Source organism: Neopsephotus bourkii, unplaced genomic scaffold (assembly GCF_033783945.1).
Source record: "Neopsephotus bourkii isolate Nb327-2 ecotype Australia unplaced genomic scaffold, CSIRO-AGI_Nbou_v1 NB_354, whole genome shotgun sequence".
NCBI lineage: Eukaryota > Metazoa > Chordata > Aves > Psittaciformes > Psittacidae > Neopsephotus > Neopsephotus bourkii.
This window is the reverse complement of record NW_026900860.1, coordinates 1,266,817-1,285,109: the sequence shown is the minus strand read 5'-3', so window position 1 is coordinate 1,285,109 and position 18,293 is coordinate 1,266,817. Positions and strand designations below refer to the sequence as shown.

Sequence of the window (18,293 nt, the reverse complement as noted above, 5' to 3'; positions counted from 1 at the left end):
TCTCTGAGGGAGAAAATACTTGCTTTAATTTGCTTTCCCCAACCAAATCCAAAGCCTGCTAAAAGTCAAACAGCTGCCACACTGACCCTGCCAAAATAGTGGTACTGTGCTGTCTGTGGCCTGTGGCTACAGAACTTTTGTAACAAGGGTTATTTCTCTTTTGTACTTAAGCTTACAGGGAAAAGAAGGGGGGGGGTTGCATGTTTTTAACCTGTTCTGACATTCTTTAAAAGACCAAAACTCTTAAGCTTGCTGTGCTCTAAAGACCACAACATGCCCAACAAGTTTGTTTTTAAAAGAAATCCATAGCAGTTTCATAGGTAATTTAGGTGACTTATGCTGGCTATGGTTTGCGTGTTGGGACAACCAGTCTTGCCCAGCAGGTCTTCCAGTGTGGCAGACCTCATTTCCATAATGATCCTTTCTGATCCAACTGTTGTTTGCTACCACATCATCCCAGCTTCATCTGATAGCTGTGGTTGGGCTGACTTCTATCACATGGTGTGGCACTGGCTCTTTTCTGCTTCTAGCATTAGAATACCTTGACCAAAACTGGAAAAACAAGAAATATCTTGAAGAAAGATAATAGGGGAAATAATTGAGGCCTTCTCACTTTACATGTTGGGTTTGTTTGGTTTTCTTTGTTTGTTTACTTATTACTAGTCTAAGGTTGAAGTTTAATTAAGTGTCAACAGCTCTATCTGGGCATTAAGTAGTAATTTCAATGTTTTGGGTATTTGCGTAACTGAAAGTAGCTCAATTTCAATGTGGTTGCTTGTATGCTTCATGCTTGACATTCAACAAAACAGTCTCAATGAAGTCATTTGCCATCATGCTGTGTAATGTAGCGAAGGATACAGGTATAAATGAAGATGTCAGGACTTCATAGCAGTGATCACAATGGCTAATTCTGGCTAAAATTTATCTTTGCTTCAAGTTTGTGGTGGTGTTTACTGGTCCCACTTTCCTGCCTGAATCTGATGACCCCAGGTGAATCATTCTGCTGCTGTAATATAAAAGTTTGAACTAGCCCTGAAATTTATGCCTATGCTGCAGTTCTGTAGCAGCAAGACAGAACCTTTCCCGTTTGTATTTGCAGTGTGTGCTTTATGCCTGTAAAGGCTGCACCTTTTCATGCTGCAGGAGGAAAATGTAGGTTTTGTTGTAGCTGGTGGTATCCACTAAGAAAGAATTCTGTTAAGACCCTCTTTTTCCTCCTAGTGTCAGGCTGTGGATCACAGGGTTGTTTAGTTTGGAAGGGACCACAGGATCAGGTAGTTGAACACCATGCAGGGTCAATCAGAGCAGGTTGCCCAGGTCCATGTCCAGTCAGGTTTTGAATAGCTCCAAGGATGGACACTTCACAGCTTCACTGTGTGTGCCAGTGTCCAACTACTCTTAAAGGATTTGTTCTCCTTGTGTTGAAGTGGAATGTCCTATATTTCAGTTTGTGCCTGTTGCCTCTCAGCCTGTCACTGGATACTGCAGGAGTCTGGGTAAATCTAATCCTCTCCCTGCACCCCTGTTGGGTACTTCAGGGGGGTAAACCTTACCCACGTGTAAGTCTTCACTTCTCCAGGCTGAACAGTCCCAGCTCCCTCAGCCTCTTCTTGTACAAAAGGTGCTTCAGTCCCTTAATCATCTTAGTGGCCCTTTGTTGGACTCCCTCCAGTAAGTCTGCATCTTGCATTGTACTGGGGAGCGCAGGACTGGACCCAGTGCTCCCCAGCGCTGAGCAAGCTTATCAGCTACTGCTCCCGGTTCTTCATTGTCTGCAAGCTTGCTGCCAACTTAGAGGGGGCGCTCCATAGTTCAGGCTGCTAATGAGGATGTTGAACACTACTGGTGCCAGTATGGAGCCTGGGGTACAACCCTAGTGATTGGGCTTTGTGCTCTGGAGATGATCATTTTCTCTCTTGCAGCTTTCCGTCCTCAATCTCAAGTCCCTGGGTTGCCATACTGAATTTCAGATGAGCTTACCCCCACCCCTTTTTTGTGTGCTCTAAATAAATCTTCCTCTTTCCTCCTGTTTTACTTCTCATTATTTTCATATCTATAGAAGGAAAGCCTGCCTCAGGCTTTGTCTGACTTGAATCCTGGAAGAAACAAGTTCTCCAGCTCATGCAGCACATAGGAATCTTTGTAACGATACTTGTAGTTTTTAAAGGGAAAATAAAACCAAAAATGCCATGGCAGTCAGGGATTGATGTGTCAGATCCTGCTTGTCAGCTTTGTTCCTGTATGGTTGGTTGCAGAGCAGTAGTGATGGGGCAGATGAGTATGAGTACAGCACTGTTGTAACCTGCCGGGTTCAAGTTATTAAAATACAGAGCCACAGCCAGCTGTTCTTTGCTTGAAAGGGCGATAAGGGTAGCAACAGCAAGCTCTGTATTTGTGGCATGTTTTAGTTACCCAGCTGCACTGGTATAGTTTTCATCATAGAAAAGAAACACTTTCTTCTCCTCACTGCTCTTTCACAAAGAGGAACATGCTTGAATTGTTGTAATGGGGGTGGATTCTGAAACTCCCCTGATTTCAAAGTCACTTTTCCCTTTAACTCTAGAAAAGCCAGCCTGTTTTTCATAAAGCAGTCTTACAGATACAGTTTTCTTTGATCTTGGGATGTATTTGGGATTGTACCAGCACTTAAAATACTGTAGTTTCAATGTATGACTGAGATTGTATGATTGAGGAGGACTTTTAAGACTGTGATATCAACTTAAGCAAATTTGATGTTGGGCTACCTTCTTAAGAGTAACCATCAGTGTTATGGGTGAACAAATTGAAGTGTTCTGTGGATTTATTGTATAAAGTCATATGCTTGAGTGGTGAGAATCCTTTCCCACTTGTAAAAGTTATCACTAGATAAAAGGACTGAAATATAGGACCCACATCCCTGTCTGATAAAAAGGGTCTATTTGGGCAAGTGCTGGATGTCTTTGTGTTGCGGAATTGACTGTGGTGTTTCCATCGCTGTCTCTGAGCAGGGTTGAATGGCAGAAAGGTAAAAAAGACCCTTGTATGTCTTCATTCTTCTTAACATTTTCAAGCCCATACTGTCCATGTAGGGAGCAGTAAACACCAGTGGAACATTCTGTGGGACTCTCTGGCCCCGTGATGCCAAAGGAGGGTTCTCACCACTTAAAATTGCATGTTTGTAACAAATCTTGTCTTTGCTGTGTGTAATAGTTTAGCTGAGTTCCTTCTATTCAGACCCTCTGTCTCTTCTATGCTTGTTTTATGGAAGTCTGTTTCTTTGCTTCTGTCACTTAGGGTGTTACAGCTTTTTGGTCATCCGCAGACTGTTCAGAAGGTTTTAATCAGCAAATGGCCCAAGTTCCGCTTCAGTTTCTATTTTGGTCACCTTGAGGGCAGTCCTGTAAACTTTGTCTTTACTTGGTGTTGAAAGTGAACATTTTTGAACGTAGGTTAACAGTGTTTCTTTCCACAATATAACTAGGAATGACCAAAGTAATGCTTTAAGCATGAACTGAAGTGACAGCAGTTAACCTGAAGTCTGTTTACCACTGGTTCAGAGTCTCTGTCTTTTTAGGACCTTGCCAACAATGTGCATCCTTTGAACCCCTTAGGATTGTTTTTAACTTTCAAGCCTTACCCGAGTGATTGGCAGTATCCCTTAGTAACCTTTACTTGTTTCATTTCTTAAGTGAGCTAAATACACAAAACGTATTCTTTTGTGGTGAGAAAGATTGTGAGACTGCCCCATTGCTTTGCTTCTCTTTCTTCTAGGCTTCAAAAAAACTGATTCTTCCTGGCCACTCTAACATCTGCAGCATGTAAGGCATTAGAGCATTAGGGTATTATTTCATGAATGCATTGATGTTCCTCTGGGTAGTTAATGTATTTTATCTGTCAGCAGGGAGGAATGTGCTGTACAGCTTGCTCCTTCTGCGAGTGGTCTGACTCATGAGCTCGAGGTACTTCAAAAGGATTTCAGCACTCCATCCCATTCTTCAGTCTTGCATTTGCTTTTCTAATAATAGAAGCAGCAGTACAGACAGTGGAGTGGCTTCTTGGCTGCTACAGTTTATGACCAGTATAGCAATGAAAGCTGATATCAATCACAGTCTTCACGTTTCACAGTTCACATTTGCTTATGTGGCTACAAACACTGTCTCTCTCATACTGCTCCTTGGAAGCAGTAACCACTGTATACATCTGAGGTTCCAGTCTGGATGATCAGAACTAGGAGCTGTGTGACTTTGGTGTCTTTACGTTCAAGCACTGTTGCGGGAGCAGCATAAATAGCTGTTGGGAGACCTCCAGGGTATGTCCAGTTGGAGATGTGTTCTTGTAAGGCTTAGGACATATTGGAACTATTTCTTCAATATCTATAGTGAGCATAACTTCTGTACCCTGACAGAATTTGTTGACTTGAAAAGTTTTTTTATCGTATAAACTGCTTGCCTAGCATAATTGTGAGGAGGTGAAGCTCTTGTGATGGTGTTGCCTGTACTGAAGTCAGTGGAAGAAGTTTGCTTCACTGAAGATGAGCTAAGGTTTCACTTTTATTGATTCTCACTCACAGATGGGTAAAAGGAGGCCTCTCTTCAGCCACAAGCATCATCTCTCGTGCCAGTGAATTATAGAACTCAAGCAAACTGTACCCATGAGGTCTTGAACGTGCACTCCAGGAAAATAAAGTCAGTCTTCAAAAGCAGTCATCACTAGGGCCCGTTTCCAAAAGGAACTGCTGTGCTTTAGGAAAAATGTGGTTCTTGAGCTGGCTGGAAAGAGGAAAGAGCCAGGGCATCTCTATTGTAATTGTCTCCTGTTTTTAACACCTCTTCCTGTCAGTGAATTGAAGTAAGAGTGTGGGCTGATTAACAGCATAAATATTGTGACTGCTGAAGTCCTCTTCTCCACAAAACAGTTCTGCCTGTCAGCTGCAGATAGAGGGAAAGGAAGCAAAAAAGAATGGAACTGAAGGCCAAAGGAAATGTGCATTGTTTCCTGCAGTGAAGCGTAGAGGTGTGCAAGATGGTTTGTCACAGAAACACACAGATGGTGACTGGGCCATGTTAAACCTAATCTTGGTTTATTTAACATGGAGTCTAAGAACTCCCTGTATCTGCAGGCTTCTCTTCCCCAGCTGCTGCTTGTTTGACTTCTCGATGATGAACACTTTTCTTGATGGAAATAAAAGGGACAGTTTGGCAGCACAGGTCAGTTTATCATCATTATGAAAGTCTGAGCCAAGTTAGCTGTAGAAGAGGCTTCTTTTGGTATCAAAATCTTGTTTGAAACAGATTTTCTCAACCTTAAGGTTTGTATATTGTAAGAGCATTGAAATTGCCAATACTTTCATAGCGAGGGTACATTCTTTAATAGGAAATGAAAGATAATATATTAAGCAAAGCTGTGTTTAAGGAGATGTTATGTTGTGTGCATATTCTTCCCCTCCTTTTCCAGACCACTTTTACTGGTCACTTTTATGTCTTGTGTGTACATAGACACAGTATGTGAAGGTTTCCTTGGCAGTATGAATTTTGTCAGGAAGGGGTGGGATAGGAAGAGCTCTTTTTCTCTTTTCAATAATATGTGTCTGATTTAACATAGGTGGTTTAAAATACTTTCTAACCCCAAAATACATACTTAATAAGTGTAAAAACCTAACTGTGTGCTGGTTTACTTAGTCTGCTCTTTGGTTTCCCTTTTTGCATGGAGGCAACCAATTCAGAGAGACAAATGCCTCTAACCTTTTTGTTAAGGGGAAAACCCCACACCTTTAGTATACTCATATTTATTTTTTTTTAATGCTGTCTAGGCATGCTAAGTAATATTCAACCTCTCACGTCACTTCTGGGATTTCTTAATGCCAGCTATCAAAGAATCTCATCTACAGAGGCGAGACAAATGAGTTTAACAACTCTACATAGCTACTCTAGCTGAAACATGCTCTGAGCCCTTTGTGAATAACAGTAAAGCAGGGTACAACTTGCCAGACAAAACTGCTTAAGTATGAGGAGTGTTTAAAACATAGAAACCTGATTGAGTTACAGTCACTATTGAATACCTAATAATGATGTTCCCTCTTTGAGGAAGCAAAGGAGACTGTCCGTTAATAGTGCCATTTGCTGCTGAAGGTTTCCAAAAGATTGTACTCTTCAGTTCTGTGTGTTGCCAACCTTCAGCTTCTTGGAACAGGTTTTGCCTCATGGATGCAAGTGATTCTGAGTGATGAGAAGGAAACTGAACTAAGGAGTGGGAAGTTCTGGGGTAAAAGTTCTCCAATTTCCAGAGAAAGTTATGTGTCTTGTGTGTAGACTCAAATCTAAACAGCAAATGGATTTCCAAATCAATGTATTTACATATATAACAATTTTCAGGGGATTTATCTAGGCCGATTTATGGGTTTGGGGGGTTTAATAATTGTGATTAGAACACTTAAGAGTTTCCCTGACCTTGCTATAAAGCATGGGTCTTTCATCTTTTTTTATATATGGAATTAACATGGTAGCTTGTAGGATTGGGTGCTAGTAGGAAAATTGCCTTTGGTTCCTTCGCTGCCCATTTCCAAATGCCTGGAGGCTTTTTCTTTTTTCCTTGCTCTACAATTCAGTAGGGAAATAAGAAGTTAAGACCCAGTGCCTCTTGAAATAATAGCCCTAGGTATTCATTGGAACTTAAATTGCCAATAAAACTTATGCTGATTTTTACACACTAGTAAAACTATTTAATGAAGAAGAGACGGTTGAAAATCTCAGAAGGTATCTGAAGTTTTAAAATGCAGTATGCAAAATGAAGTTATTTCAAATTCATTGCTAGGCAGTTGTGCAGATACTGCCATTCTTTCTGGGTATGTTCATAAGTATAAAATTAATCTTTGGAATTGTTAGTTAGCTGAGTAGTCATTTGCCCAGTGTAATGACATTTAATTAAAGTGCTCGAATATTTATTCATGGCGTTGCTTTCATGCACACAGTTATGTTAAGGACAAAGCAGCCAATCATATAGTCACAGAATGGTTTGGGTTGGAAAGGATCTTAAGGTCATCCAGTTCCAACCCCCTGCCATGGAAAGGGACACTTTACATTAGGCCATGTCGCCCAAGGCTCTGTCCAACCTGGCCTTGAACACTGCCAGGGATGGGGCAGCCACAGCTTCTCCGGGCACCCTGTGCCAGCGCCTCAGCACCCTCACAGGGAAGAGCTTCTGCCTTAGATCTGACCTGAACTTGCCCTGCTTCAGTCTGAACCCATCACCCCTTGTCCTATGGCTGCAGTCCCTGATGAAGAGTCCCTCTCCAGCATCCTTGTAGCCCCCTTCAGACACTGGAAGCTGCTCTGAGGTCTTCACGCAGCTTCTCTTCTCCAGGCTGAACAGCCCCAGTGTTCTCAGCCTGTCTCCATAGGGGAGCTGCTGCAGCCCCTGAGCATCCTCGTGGCCTCCTCTGGACTTGCTCCAACAGCTCCGTGTCCTTCTCATGCTGAGGACACCAGCACTGCACACAGTGCTGCAAGTGGGGTCTCACGAGGGCAGAGCAGAGGGGCAGTATTAGACATATTCTGGTCTTCAATTTACAACAGGCTTACAACCTGGTTTTCCATCCTGTGTTCTTCTTTGAGAGGCAGTCGTCTCTCTTTTTCTGTTTAGTTACTTGGTGATGATGGAAGCAGCAATTTGAGCTCCTTTTCCTTACCTCAGGAATTCTTGGTAGTCAGGGTAAATATTGGCTGATCAGCAGCTGTAGCTTCCTCCTGACATCATTCTTACCACTGGAGTATCTGCTCTACAGAAGAGTGACTAATAGTTTCTGTCATTTGAGCAGCATTCTCTGAAGCCACTTTCTTGCCTAGAGCTAGCTTGTTTAGATGTGAATTACTGAGTTTGTTTAATGTAGCATTTTAAACCCAATGGGCCAACTGCAGACTTCTTGGTTTGCTTTTACCAGGGTAGTTTATTAATAGTAAGTGTAGAAATGAAACAAACTTGCTAACTTAAAAACAAATGACCAAAAACCATCTCTGCCAACGTGATTTGTTTTTTAATCTAATGAGGTGAGACAGTTGAATTTGAAAGCTGGGTCAAAAGCTTATGTAATTTTGAGACCCTAAATATAGAATGGTGTAATGACACAAAAAGATCAATCTCTGTGCATATGTTCTGGTAGAGAACTTTTGTTTTGTTCTTATTCTGTGCATGCAATTTAAAACTAAGCTGGATACCCTCTGCTTAGAAAAATGGTCTTGCTGATATTCCTATCTTTATGCTATGTGCCAATTTAAATGGACATGTAGCATGTAGCTTCCTTTGTTACAATTATCTGGGTCTTCGGGGTTTTTTGTTGTTTATAGTCATTGTAAAATTGACCTTTTAATGTTATTTTTTTTCACTAGTAGTGGAATGGGGTGATGATGTTAATGCAGTATCAGAAGATGAAGCCATGGTGCTGGTGAACCATCAAGCAACGGGTGACGTCTGCACTCTGATGATGTGCCTTCAGGATAAAGGCACGGTAGGCTACAACTGGGGAGTGGGATAGCTTCTGTGTGTGTGATCTGTCACCTTGGGTGTGGGGTGCTCACATCTGTGTGGGGTATTGATGACTGACTTGGGTGTTAATAATCTCAACGCCCTGAGCAGATTTGGTTTAACATGACAGCCAGTAGCTTGGAGCAGGTTTTAGACCATAAAGGTTGCCTTTAAAGAAGGATAAATACGAGCTGAGTCAGTGTGCATCCTGTCTAGGTTAACACAGGGAAGCAGATCTCCTGGCAGGTAATCATGTACTTGACTTCTCACCTCATGCTCTTGTGCAGCTTCTGCTAACTTTGCTCAAACCAGCACAAGTCTGGCTTCTTGGTTATGACTTTATTCCAGCATGGGATTTTTCTCAAAATCAGAAGCAAGTTGTGCATTGGAATTTTCATATATAGGAGTTCAGAAACTGAAGGTGACTTCCCTGTGACAACATGTCCACACTAAGCCAGCTAGCTAAGGTCAAAATTGCTTGAGCTCTTATTTTGCAAGCCCTTAAGCATTTTTTCATGAGAATTGCAACTAATGTCAATTGTTTCATGCACTGCTGTTCAGAAGTGTTCACAGTGCTGCAAGTGGGGTCTCACGACAGCAGAGCAGAGGGGCAGGATCACTTCCCTTGACCTGCTGGTCTCACTGCTCGTGATGCAGCCCAGCACACGGGTGGTTTCTGGGCTCAAGCACACCCTGAAGCCAGCTCATGTTCAGTTTCTCATTAACACCCCTAAATATTGCTTGACTAATACATGTTACCATAAGACAAGCCACACAGCAAGGTTTCAGGTGAATCAAAAGTGACCTAATTATACTTTTTATATAGTTCAAGAAATTACCCCAGTTTGTGAGAGGAAGTGTTAAAACACTCCGTTAGTTGAGGTCTCATGAACATTAAAGGTAATGTATTTAACAAAGAGAAGTAGGTTAAAATGCTGCTATTGCTGCTTTCCGACTGGATTAGGCCTGATAAATGGGGCTGTTTTTTCTGATTCACAGCAGAAAGCAGTGCCAGGAAGGGTGCAGTGAAGAGGAAGAAAGTAGAGCTTGCAGCTGGTTTGAATGCAGGTTTCTTTGTTAAGGTAGAGGTGCTTGAAAGATGAAAGTCAGTCTATTCAGGTTGCTTTGTTCTGGAACCTGTGCAATGAAAGTGGGTCTGTGAATAGGAGGCACCTAGATTTTGTAATAAAATTGGTAAAAGCTTTTTCTACATTCTGAACTTACCTAAGCAGGAAGGATGAAGCAAAAAGGACCCGAAACAGGATCCAAACCTTCTTTCAGTCCATAAACAACTACAGATCTGTGCTCAACACACTTCTGAATGTCTTTGCTTAAACCCCCTTGAAATGCAAGTGATAAAGACTCATCTCATGAGTATTGTTTCATTCCTGAGGATACTAAACAGAAGAGCCACCAGCAGTATCTTGCAGTGTGATCTGTCCTGCCGTTGGTAGCGGAACAGGATGAATATCCATTAGTCTAGTTTGCCTTTTGGTTGCAGATAATACGTGTGTCCTATTCTTTAAGTCTTCCTTTTCAGCTTTATGTGTTTGAGTGTGTGTATATGTTCATTAATTCATCCATTAAAAATATTTCCTCTTTGTACTTCTAACCACTGCTCAGGCTTATAGGCAGGCTTGTAGTCACTAAGATCTAGAGTTTGCCTCTTTGTAGCCCGCTTGCAGCAAACTGCCTGTATGTTTTGTCTTAGTTATAACTTGTATGTCTCACTCATCTTTGACAAAGTTACATCATTGCCTCTCAAAAAGCCTGAGGAAGCCTATGGATGGCACAGCCTTTAGATGACCTGTGTCATCTAAACCATGGTGAGATGGACTTCAGACTCAGAAGAGCAATGATCAACTTTCAGGATACACCTACTGGCATCTAAATAAAAAGACAGTAAAAGCTGGTATGGGAGGAAAGAAGCATTAACGCTGCTGGGAAAGAGTTCCTCCTCCAGGACTGCCCTAAAACATCCTGGAGAAGAATGGCGACTTCTCAAAAGACACAGATCTTTTCGGGGAAGCACATTATTATGCCTGCTGACCTCCTCCAGTAAAGTAGATTATGTTGGTTTAACTTCTGCTTGCTATAATAGAACAGTAACTGTCAAAATGCCAACATATGAGGTGAACACTGACAGTCATATGGGTGCTGCTGCAGGCTGAGTCCTTGTCAGTGGAGTTTTGGTGATGTTTTTATCTAAGGATATGGTTCCTTACACCCCCTCTCATCTATGGGCTGGTGCACAGGCATGAACTCAGATACTGTAGTGCCTTGAGGAGTGATAATATCTCAGTGCTTTTTTTAACTCCTGTCCCTTGGGCTCACCTCTTCTTTTTTTGTCTCCTCCCTAAGGCTTTCTAATTTACTGAAATGGGAAGAATATAAATCCCTGCAAGAGGAATTTTTGCTTTAAGATCCTCTCTTTTATTGAACCCAGGCCTGGGGATAGCTCTATGGGAAACCAATTCACCAGTATTACAGTCTCAAGTGGGGACTTCTATCTAGGAACAGGTTTTTCTTCTCTCACTCACAAATACCTAGTGTGTTTTTGTTCCCTTGGATGCGTAGCATCTAGTAGGAAGTGCCACTGGCAGGCAGGAGAGCATACTAGCATGTCACAGGGAAGAACTGGATGCTTGTTTCTAAAGCAGAACTTTTCTATCTTTGAAAACTGTTCTGTTCTGAGACATGCTTTCCTTTTCCACTTCCAGCAATGCTGAAGGGTCCAAAAATGGGTGCTCTTGCATTATCCAAGATCTTCAAGTAGAAAGGTTCCTAGTATTTAAAACCACAGAAGTTGAGGTGTTCTTAATGTGCTCTTAGGCAAGGATGTGAATTCAGAATTACTGGGAAATCAGCTAAATGTCTAAGGCAGTCGAGTATCTCAGTGTTCTTTGGCAGCTGTGTTCTTGCAGGTGTGTAAAAACTTCACTTTGAGCATCCAGCTGCAGTTGTTTAAGGTTAAGTGAAAGAAACAGGGTATGTGACAGTTATCTTGCTCCAACTATATATAACACAGGATTCATTTATAGCTTCTGTGGTCAAAAGGGAGCATAGGTAATCAGAGGACTCCAAAAGATAATTAGATTTCTTTGGACGAAAGACTTACTGATGCATGCAGTTCTCAACCCAACTTGCAAATTTTGGAGCTGCTTTTACAAATCAGAATTCCTGCATTAAATAGGATCTGCTTCCTTCTCCATATTCCACATGAAGATGTGAAAACAGGGAAAAGCCACCCTCTTTCACTGTATCAGAATGTTTTGTTAGAAGTATTGTTAATGTGGTGGATGTGGTTTATAAGTATTTCAGTTATTGTGCAAGCTTTTGGTGTTTGTAGGTGTAATCAACTAATACATTATATTTTCCAGAGGAAATCTTTACTTCCTAGACTGCTTTCTTTCTGCCTTGGCATCTTTCAGTTCTGTAGGATACATCATTGGAGGCAAAGCAGAAGGTGCCTGTTTAAAATTAATTCTCTTCTGACTACTGGAGAAATGTCATGGTTCTCCATATGCTGTTTTGATAGTGGTAAATGGAAGAGTACTACGTTACACGACTTTAAGTTTCACTGAACTTGAATCAGTTTTAGTGTGGCCTTATATCATAAGGAAAAGTAAAGGCAGCGAGCCTAGTGTACAACAGTATGTAGGGACATATGTGGGTTTTTCAGTTCTGTAGAGCAAATCTGTACCCCTCTCAACATCTACATGTAGGAGCTATAAAGGGCAAAGACTTTGTTAGAGAAGAAGGCTTTTCCCTCTGTTATTTACCTCTTTTGGAGTAATTATTCTATTTTAAATCTCAAAGGACTGATCAGGTATATGCCTTTGCTCTCCTGTAAGAAATGATGGTCAAAGTGAATCTGATGGCACAACCTCTATTTTTGCCTTCTCGTTATGCTTCTTGGCCAGGACAAGGAGCACGACTTCACGGAGTTCTCAGGAATGCATGTGGTGCTCTGCCATGAGAGAAATGAATAACGGCATGTGGGCTCTCCAGAGGTCTCTCTAAATGCTGCTGAGCATGTATGGAGCATATGCACATCAGAAGCATGAGAACAACATGATCTCATTCCCCAAGTAGAAGTAACTATAAGGAAATATGGTTTTGTGGTATACATAAACCAGTTGGAGGTTTCAAATACAGATCTGTATCATTTGTGTGTACTTTAATGATCACTGAAGATGGGTTTAGTTTGCAGCTGCCTTAAAATTGTGGTATGTCAGTAGAAGCATTACAGCACCTGTGTGAAAAGGCAGAGTAGAAGTCACTTCAGCATATGGCTAATAGTGCAGAACTGTATAGTATATTACCAAAAGGCATCTATTCAATCCTGCTCTTTGGGGAGAAGTGTAGCACCTCTGTTGCTTTAGACTTAAGGGCATAAAGGACTTTAAATGTATTTGCTGGTTTTGTTGCTGCTGCGAGGGTGGTAAGAATGTGACCAGAATATACATAACTCTCTGCACTTGGTATTTACTAATCTTCTTTTGATAACTTTTCAGGTTGTCCGTCAGATGATGTGGCTGATGGATCATATTTTTAAGTACACGAACTTTGGCATCGTGTCTCTAATCCATGGAGACTTCTTTATAAGACAGGTAAGTGAAAACACATAGTAGTGCTTTGAATTTATCCTTATATTTGGAACATTGTGCTCTTATGGAACTTACTCATTACCTCCTGGATGGTTTGCAGGAGGAAATAACTATGCTGTAATGTGTATATTTGGGTAGAGCTTTGTTCTGCTTTTGTTTCCCAAGTTTATTTTATTATATTCCTAGACACAAACTTTTATGGAATCCAGCTGTGATGGGAGGCTTTTATGGGAGGAGTGCAAGCACAGTACATGGGTAGGCCTTTTAGTCTCTCTGCTTCTTATTGCCATTGTTGGCACCTTTCTTCTTTCCTTAGTGACCTTAAAGCTGTGGAGTGCTTCAAGTCTGGCTAGGTCACTGTTCTGACTGTCAGTGTCAAATAAAGAAAGGCAGGACCATTCCTTTCGATGCTGACATGATAGCAGACCAGTTTAAGGCAGTGAAGGACCTGCGTAAATAGTAATTGGTTCTTGAAGGTTAATTCTTCTTTGAGCATCAGGAAAGAGTGTGCCTTGAGCTCAGCATTTCAAATGTTAAGGAGTGAAAACCTCAGATCATTTCTTACAATTTGGAGGTTTTTCTTATTTGGTAGCTGTTGATCCAGCTGCACTCTAAAACCAGAAACTTGGAAGTGTGGAATGCTAAGTGTGAACCCACAGCCAGTTTGTGAACTGCAACATCCAGCATAGTCCTTTCTTTCCTCTGCTTATTTTTATTTGTCTGGACTTCAAATGCATGGGCAGCCAGAGAGAATTAATGAAATTTCACTTTACAGCGAAAAAGCAGCTAAATGACTCAGAATGGAATGATGGAATACTTTATCACAGCTATACATAGCTGAAATTCTATTTCTCACTAAGACTAGAGGCATGGTTAGAAAACCTCAGGCAAATAATTAGATAAGATTAAGGTCTGTAGAGATACACAACTGTGTACTGTGAGAGGATGGAAAGGAACAGGGTTTGACACTGTAAACTGTCTATTTCAGTAGTTAAAATACATCAGATACACTTCTTTGAGGTACGTGTGGCTGTCACGTTAATTAACTGTAATTTCTGAAGGTGGTGTTGCAATTCCAGTTCCAAATCCAAACCATTTCTGAGCTACAAAACCTAAGGCTTTTCCTCATTTTTGTCAAGTGGCTGAGATATGCAACAACATCACAAGTAAAGTGAGATCAGCATGAGTCTAAATATAAACCAAGCGAAATAAATTGTTTCCTGGCTGTTAGTTAGCCTTTGGGTGTAGCAAAACCACTGACTATAGAAAGGCCCTAGTAATGTTTGGATGCGCAGATATTTTTTCTCCTGTAAAATAATCTAATTTGATTATGGTGCAGTGCATCTGATTTGTTTGAAATGCACATCAGCTTCATTTTCATGAGCAGCCCCAGTGGCAGTTTTAGGGATGCTTCCGAGGCCTACCAGGAGTTGACCAGTTTATTCCTCTTCTCCCATTAAAGAGTTTACTGGAAGCAGAGACTGTCAGTACCTTGCCATATCCATGATGCAAAGTGCACCCTAAAGAATTTGTCAGCAGTCTCTTGCTGCCTCTTTTCTTTCCTCTAAAGGAAAGAAGGCTGAGCCCTGTGATGGAGATCAACTAGCCATGGTCTTCAAGAGTTGGGTGTACAAGGAGCTGCCTCTGTATGACTGACTTTCTTTTTGGATAGTATGTTAACTGTGTTTTATCTTCCATGGTTTTATCTAGCCATGGGTGCTTTTAAACACTCCTTTTTCCCATTTAGTCCATTGGGCTTTTTTTGTATTGCAGAATCATCTGAAACCTCACAGGATTTGCTAAACTGCAGTTTATTCACCAGTCATATTTGTTAGGTTTGTTTAGGTTTGGGAGAGTTCTAATGCCTAGCATGTGAAAAGATTACTGTTTGCTGTTTCCTTAACTCCTGTGCTACCCTGAAGTCCTGTGGTCTAGTTAGAAAGCACTGGTTTACCTGAGGGATTTTTATATTGCTCTTTAATGTAAGCAGGTAGAACCTTTTCCTTCCCTTCCATCCTTGGCAGTGTTCAAGACCAAGTTGGATGGAGCCTTGTGCAACGTGGTCTAGGGTGAGACATTCCTGCCTTCATTAGAAGGGCACATCTCACTGTCTTAACTGAAGAAGCTCTGCTAACGCATAGGAGAGGAGAAATGAACGAGTCACTTGAGCACCACAGATTTGGGTGAAAGCTGTGGTTCTGCTGTGGTAACCTCACTCAGGCCTGGTCTCGAGGTCTGTGGTGCCTCTGCAATCCTAATAGAGGCTAGGGGTGAGGGGAAAGGTACATAGAGGATAGTGGAAGCAAAGATCCTGTTTGGCTTGCAGAAATGCCTGATGATAGATAGACCACAGAACCATAGCTTGACCTCTAGGCTGTGTTTGCAGAATTCAGTTTAGCAAATTCAACTTGAGGCACAGTAACAGTTAGGAAATCCTGCAAACACGTCATCCTCTTACATGGAGTTCCCAGTTACGGTCTGGATGTCACTTCTGCAGAGACTTCATCAAATCAGGAGCTTCATCCCCAGTTTCAGGAAGGTTTTTTCAGCCTCTCTGCATAGTGGCATTAATTCAGCCACCAGTGGGTACGCTGAGGAGAACGTTGGTTTGTGTTGTCTGGGGGGCTTTTTTGTACCTCTGATAAGAGAGGACTCTTAGGAATGGAATAATTATCTGGCTAATATTATCTCTCTTAGGCATTCATTTCATTTAGGTGATGTTTTATCCTTACAGGGAAGAGCACACCGTGACCAGCAGCTTGTGTTACTCAAGGAGCATCTAGAAAAGTATTACAGGAGCCGCAATCGGAAATGGATTGTTTTATTTCCAGAGGGTGGCTTTCTTAGGAAAAGGAGAGAAACGAGCCAGGCATTTGCCAAGAAAAACAATTTGCCATTTCTTAAACATGTTACCCTGCCAAGGCTTGGGGCAACGCAAGTAATCCTGGAAACACTTGTAGCGCCGCAAGAAAACGGGACTCCTGCAGGTGGAGGTGCTGTGATAAGAGGTAAAGACCACTTCACTCTTGTGGGGGAAAAGCAAATTGAATGGCCGTGATTGGAGTTACTGTGTTGAACTGGCCTCTTCTAATGTCAGAGTGCATCCATAATGTACCATTGTATTTATATATGTGTTTGCATATTTATTTTTCGCTCCACCAGCTTTATTTTTTGATGTTTAGACAAAAAAGAAACCCATAGTTTTAGTTTGATAGAGTCTACTGTGTGGCTGTGTGAATGCTTGCCTTGGGGCACATGGTGGGTAAAGCAGACACTGGAATGAGCTCTCAGAGTGAACAAGAAGGTGGGCTGCTCCTTGGAGCAAGCTTGATGGTATGCACTGGTTTATGGTAGTATGGAACTGTAGTTAACAGTGTTTCTGGAATATGGAAACTATGTCCAGATTCTTATTCCTGGCTTCAGAAGTTTATTTGAATCCAGTACTCTCGATTTTATTCCTCCTCTTGAACTATATTCTGTTGAATTCAAGTTCTTCTGTTCTATACACATTTTGATGGGAACTGTCTGCTTTGTTGCTGATTAGTTGATTGTTGCTGATGACTCGATTTGAAGGATGGTTTTGGCTGTCCTGTGTTAAAAGAGTTATGAGAGAATAAGAATATTCCTGCAGCGTTATTATTGTGGGACACCTGGGCTGAAGGGGAGGGTATAGCTGGGTTATAAATGATGTCTGTAGTTACAGGACTTGGTGCTTTTAGTCTGTCCATTTTTATAATGAACTTCTTAGCATGTTCAAGTGCAGGGTTAGATCTTGCTTAACCTAATTGTGGATTGTTACTTCTTATAGAAACAAGTGGCTGGGGGGTTGAGGTGGTTTCTTGTTGATGGGTGGTGCTGGGATTTCCAGAGCCAAATGATGACAATCATTTGGCAGTTTGAATCAAAGTTTCATACTAACGAAGCCACAGATGTTAAAGGCTTTGGTTTTTTTCTGTTCAAGTTTCAGGATTAGTAGGAACCCTCAGACAGAAATTGCTTCCAGATAATCTTGTCAACATAGGAAATGGATGGAGATGATGCACTTGCAGAAATGGAGGGAATCTTTTATATCAGCTGAAAATGAAGCTGTGGAATGCATCAGAGTATTTCCTTTCAGGCTACATTCAGAAAAGCAAGGCTGAAGGAAGCCCTTGTTGTCTTAGAAGGTTTTAGGTTTAAAAGAGAGAAAAAGAGTAGGCCTTGTTAAGAGTTAACTTTTTTAAGGAGAAAAGTTTGACCTGTTCCATTTCTTCCTGTTTCAAAGGCAAAAAGGTAGGAAAAGTAAGAAGTTCCTCAGTTAGTGACAGGCTGGAAGGGGACCAAAAGCACTCATCAAATACCAACTTAATGTTTTCATACTCTCTGCCATCAACTTAGCAGAACATCAGACCTGGTGCTTTTTGAGTGACGTGAGTCAGGCTCCAGAGAAGTGAGTATTTGAAGGTGATTGGCCTAACTGGGTGCTAGCTGAAAGAGTTGTTTCAGAAATGCATGGAATCCTCTCCATCCTATCAAGAAGACAGCAGGAAAGATGAGTGGGCAAAAATAGGAAAGAAATGTGTGTTTAGCTGTCATTCTTTCAGAGTGGCATGTGTGAAAACAAACAGGATGAGAAAGAAGTGAAAGTGAAGTTTATATGGTAGGGAAGAGTAATACATTATTTCATACGTAATGAGCTGAGGTATTTTAAGTCCTCCCAAACAGTTGGCACTTAAGGAGTTTGGAGCAATTGTTCACTGAATAGAGACATTCCAGAGCTTATTTTTGATCAGCATTGCTCCAGTATGTTTTTTTAAGTCTGCTTTATTTTACTGTGCAGCAACTTCTTGCCTGATAAGAGACTGCCATGAGCTTGGTTAGAGGCATATTGAAACCTTATCTTGCTGTTTTCAACTGCAGCACAGTACATCCAGTTCTGATGCTTATTCTAAGAGAAATTCAGTTTTCCCTTCTGCAGAGCTGGAGACTGGACATCATAATTGGTTGGTTTTATTTAAATCAGACTTTTTGACTCACTGTGATGAGGAATGTGGGAAGGCTTGCTTTTTTTGTTATCCGGGAATAAGGGCTTCTTGTTTTGTTCCAGGTGATTTGTTACGGAGAGATCTTGGGATGATGAGTAAGATGTTCAGTCTGAGAGCTGATCTTTGGGGCAAAACATGAATTTTAAGGTCAGTGGTCCAGTTG

At 41.4% G+C, this 18,293-nt stretch overlaps 1 protein-coding gene across 1 annotated transcript in view; it reads left to right on the top strand.

Moving 5' to 3' along the window:
• The window catches only part of LPGAT1 (lysophosphatidylglycerol acyltransferase 1), a 51,683-nt gene that overhangs the window by 14,971 nt on the left and 18,419 nt on the right, over nucleotides 1-18,293 (top strand). The window contains exons 2-4 of the mRNA XM_061348385.1: nucleotides 8,361-8,479; nucleotides 13,014-13,109; nucleotides 15,841-16,114. Of these exons, the coding sequence (XP_061204369.1) occupies nucleotides 8,361-8,479; nucleotides 13,014-13,109; nucleotides 15,841-16,114 (489 nt within the window). The remainder of the gene's footprint in view (nucleotides 1-8,360; nucleotides 8,480-13,013; nucleotides 13,110-15,840; nucleotides 16,115-18,293) is intronic.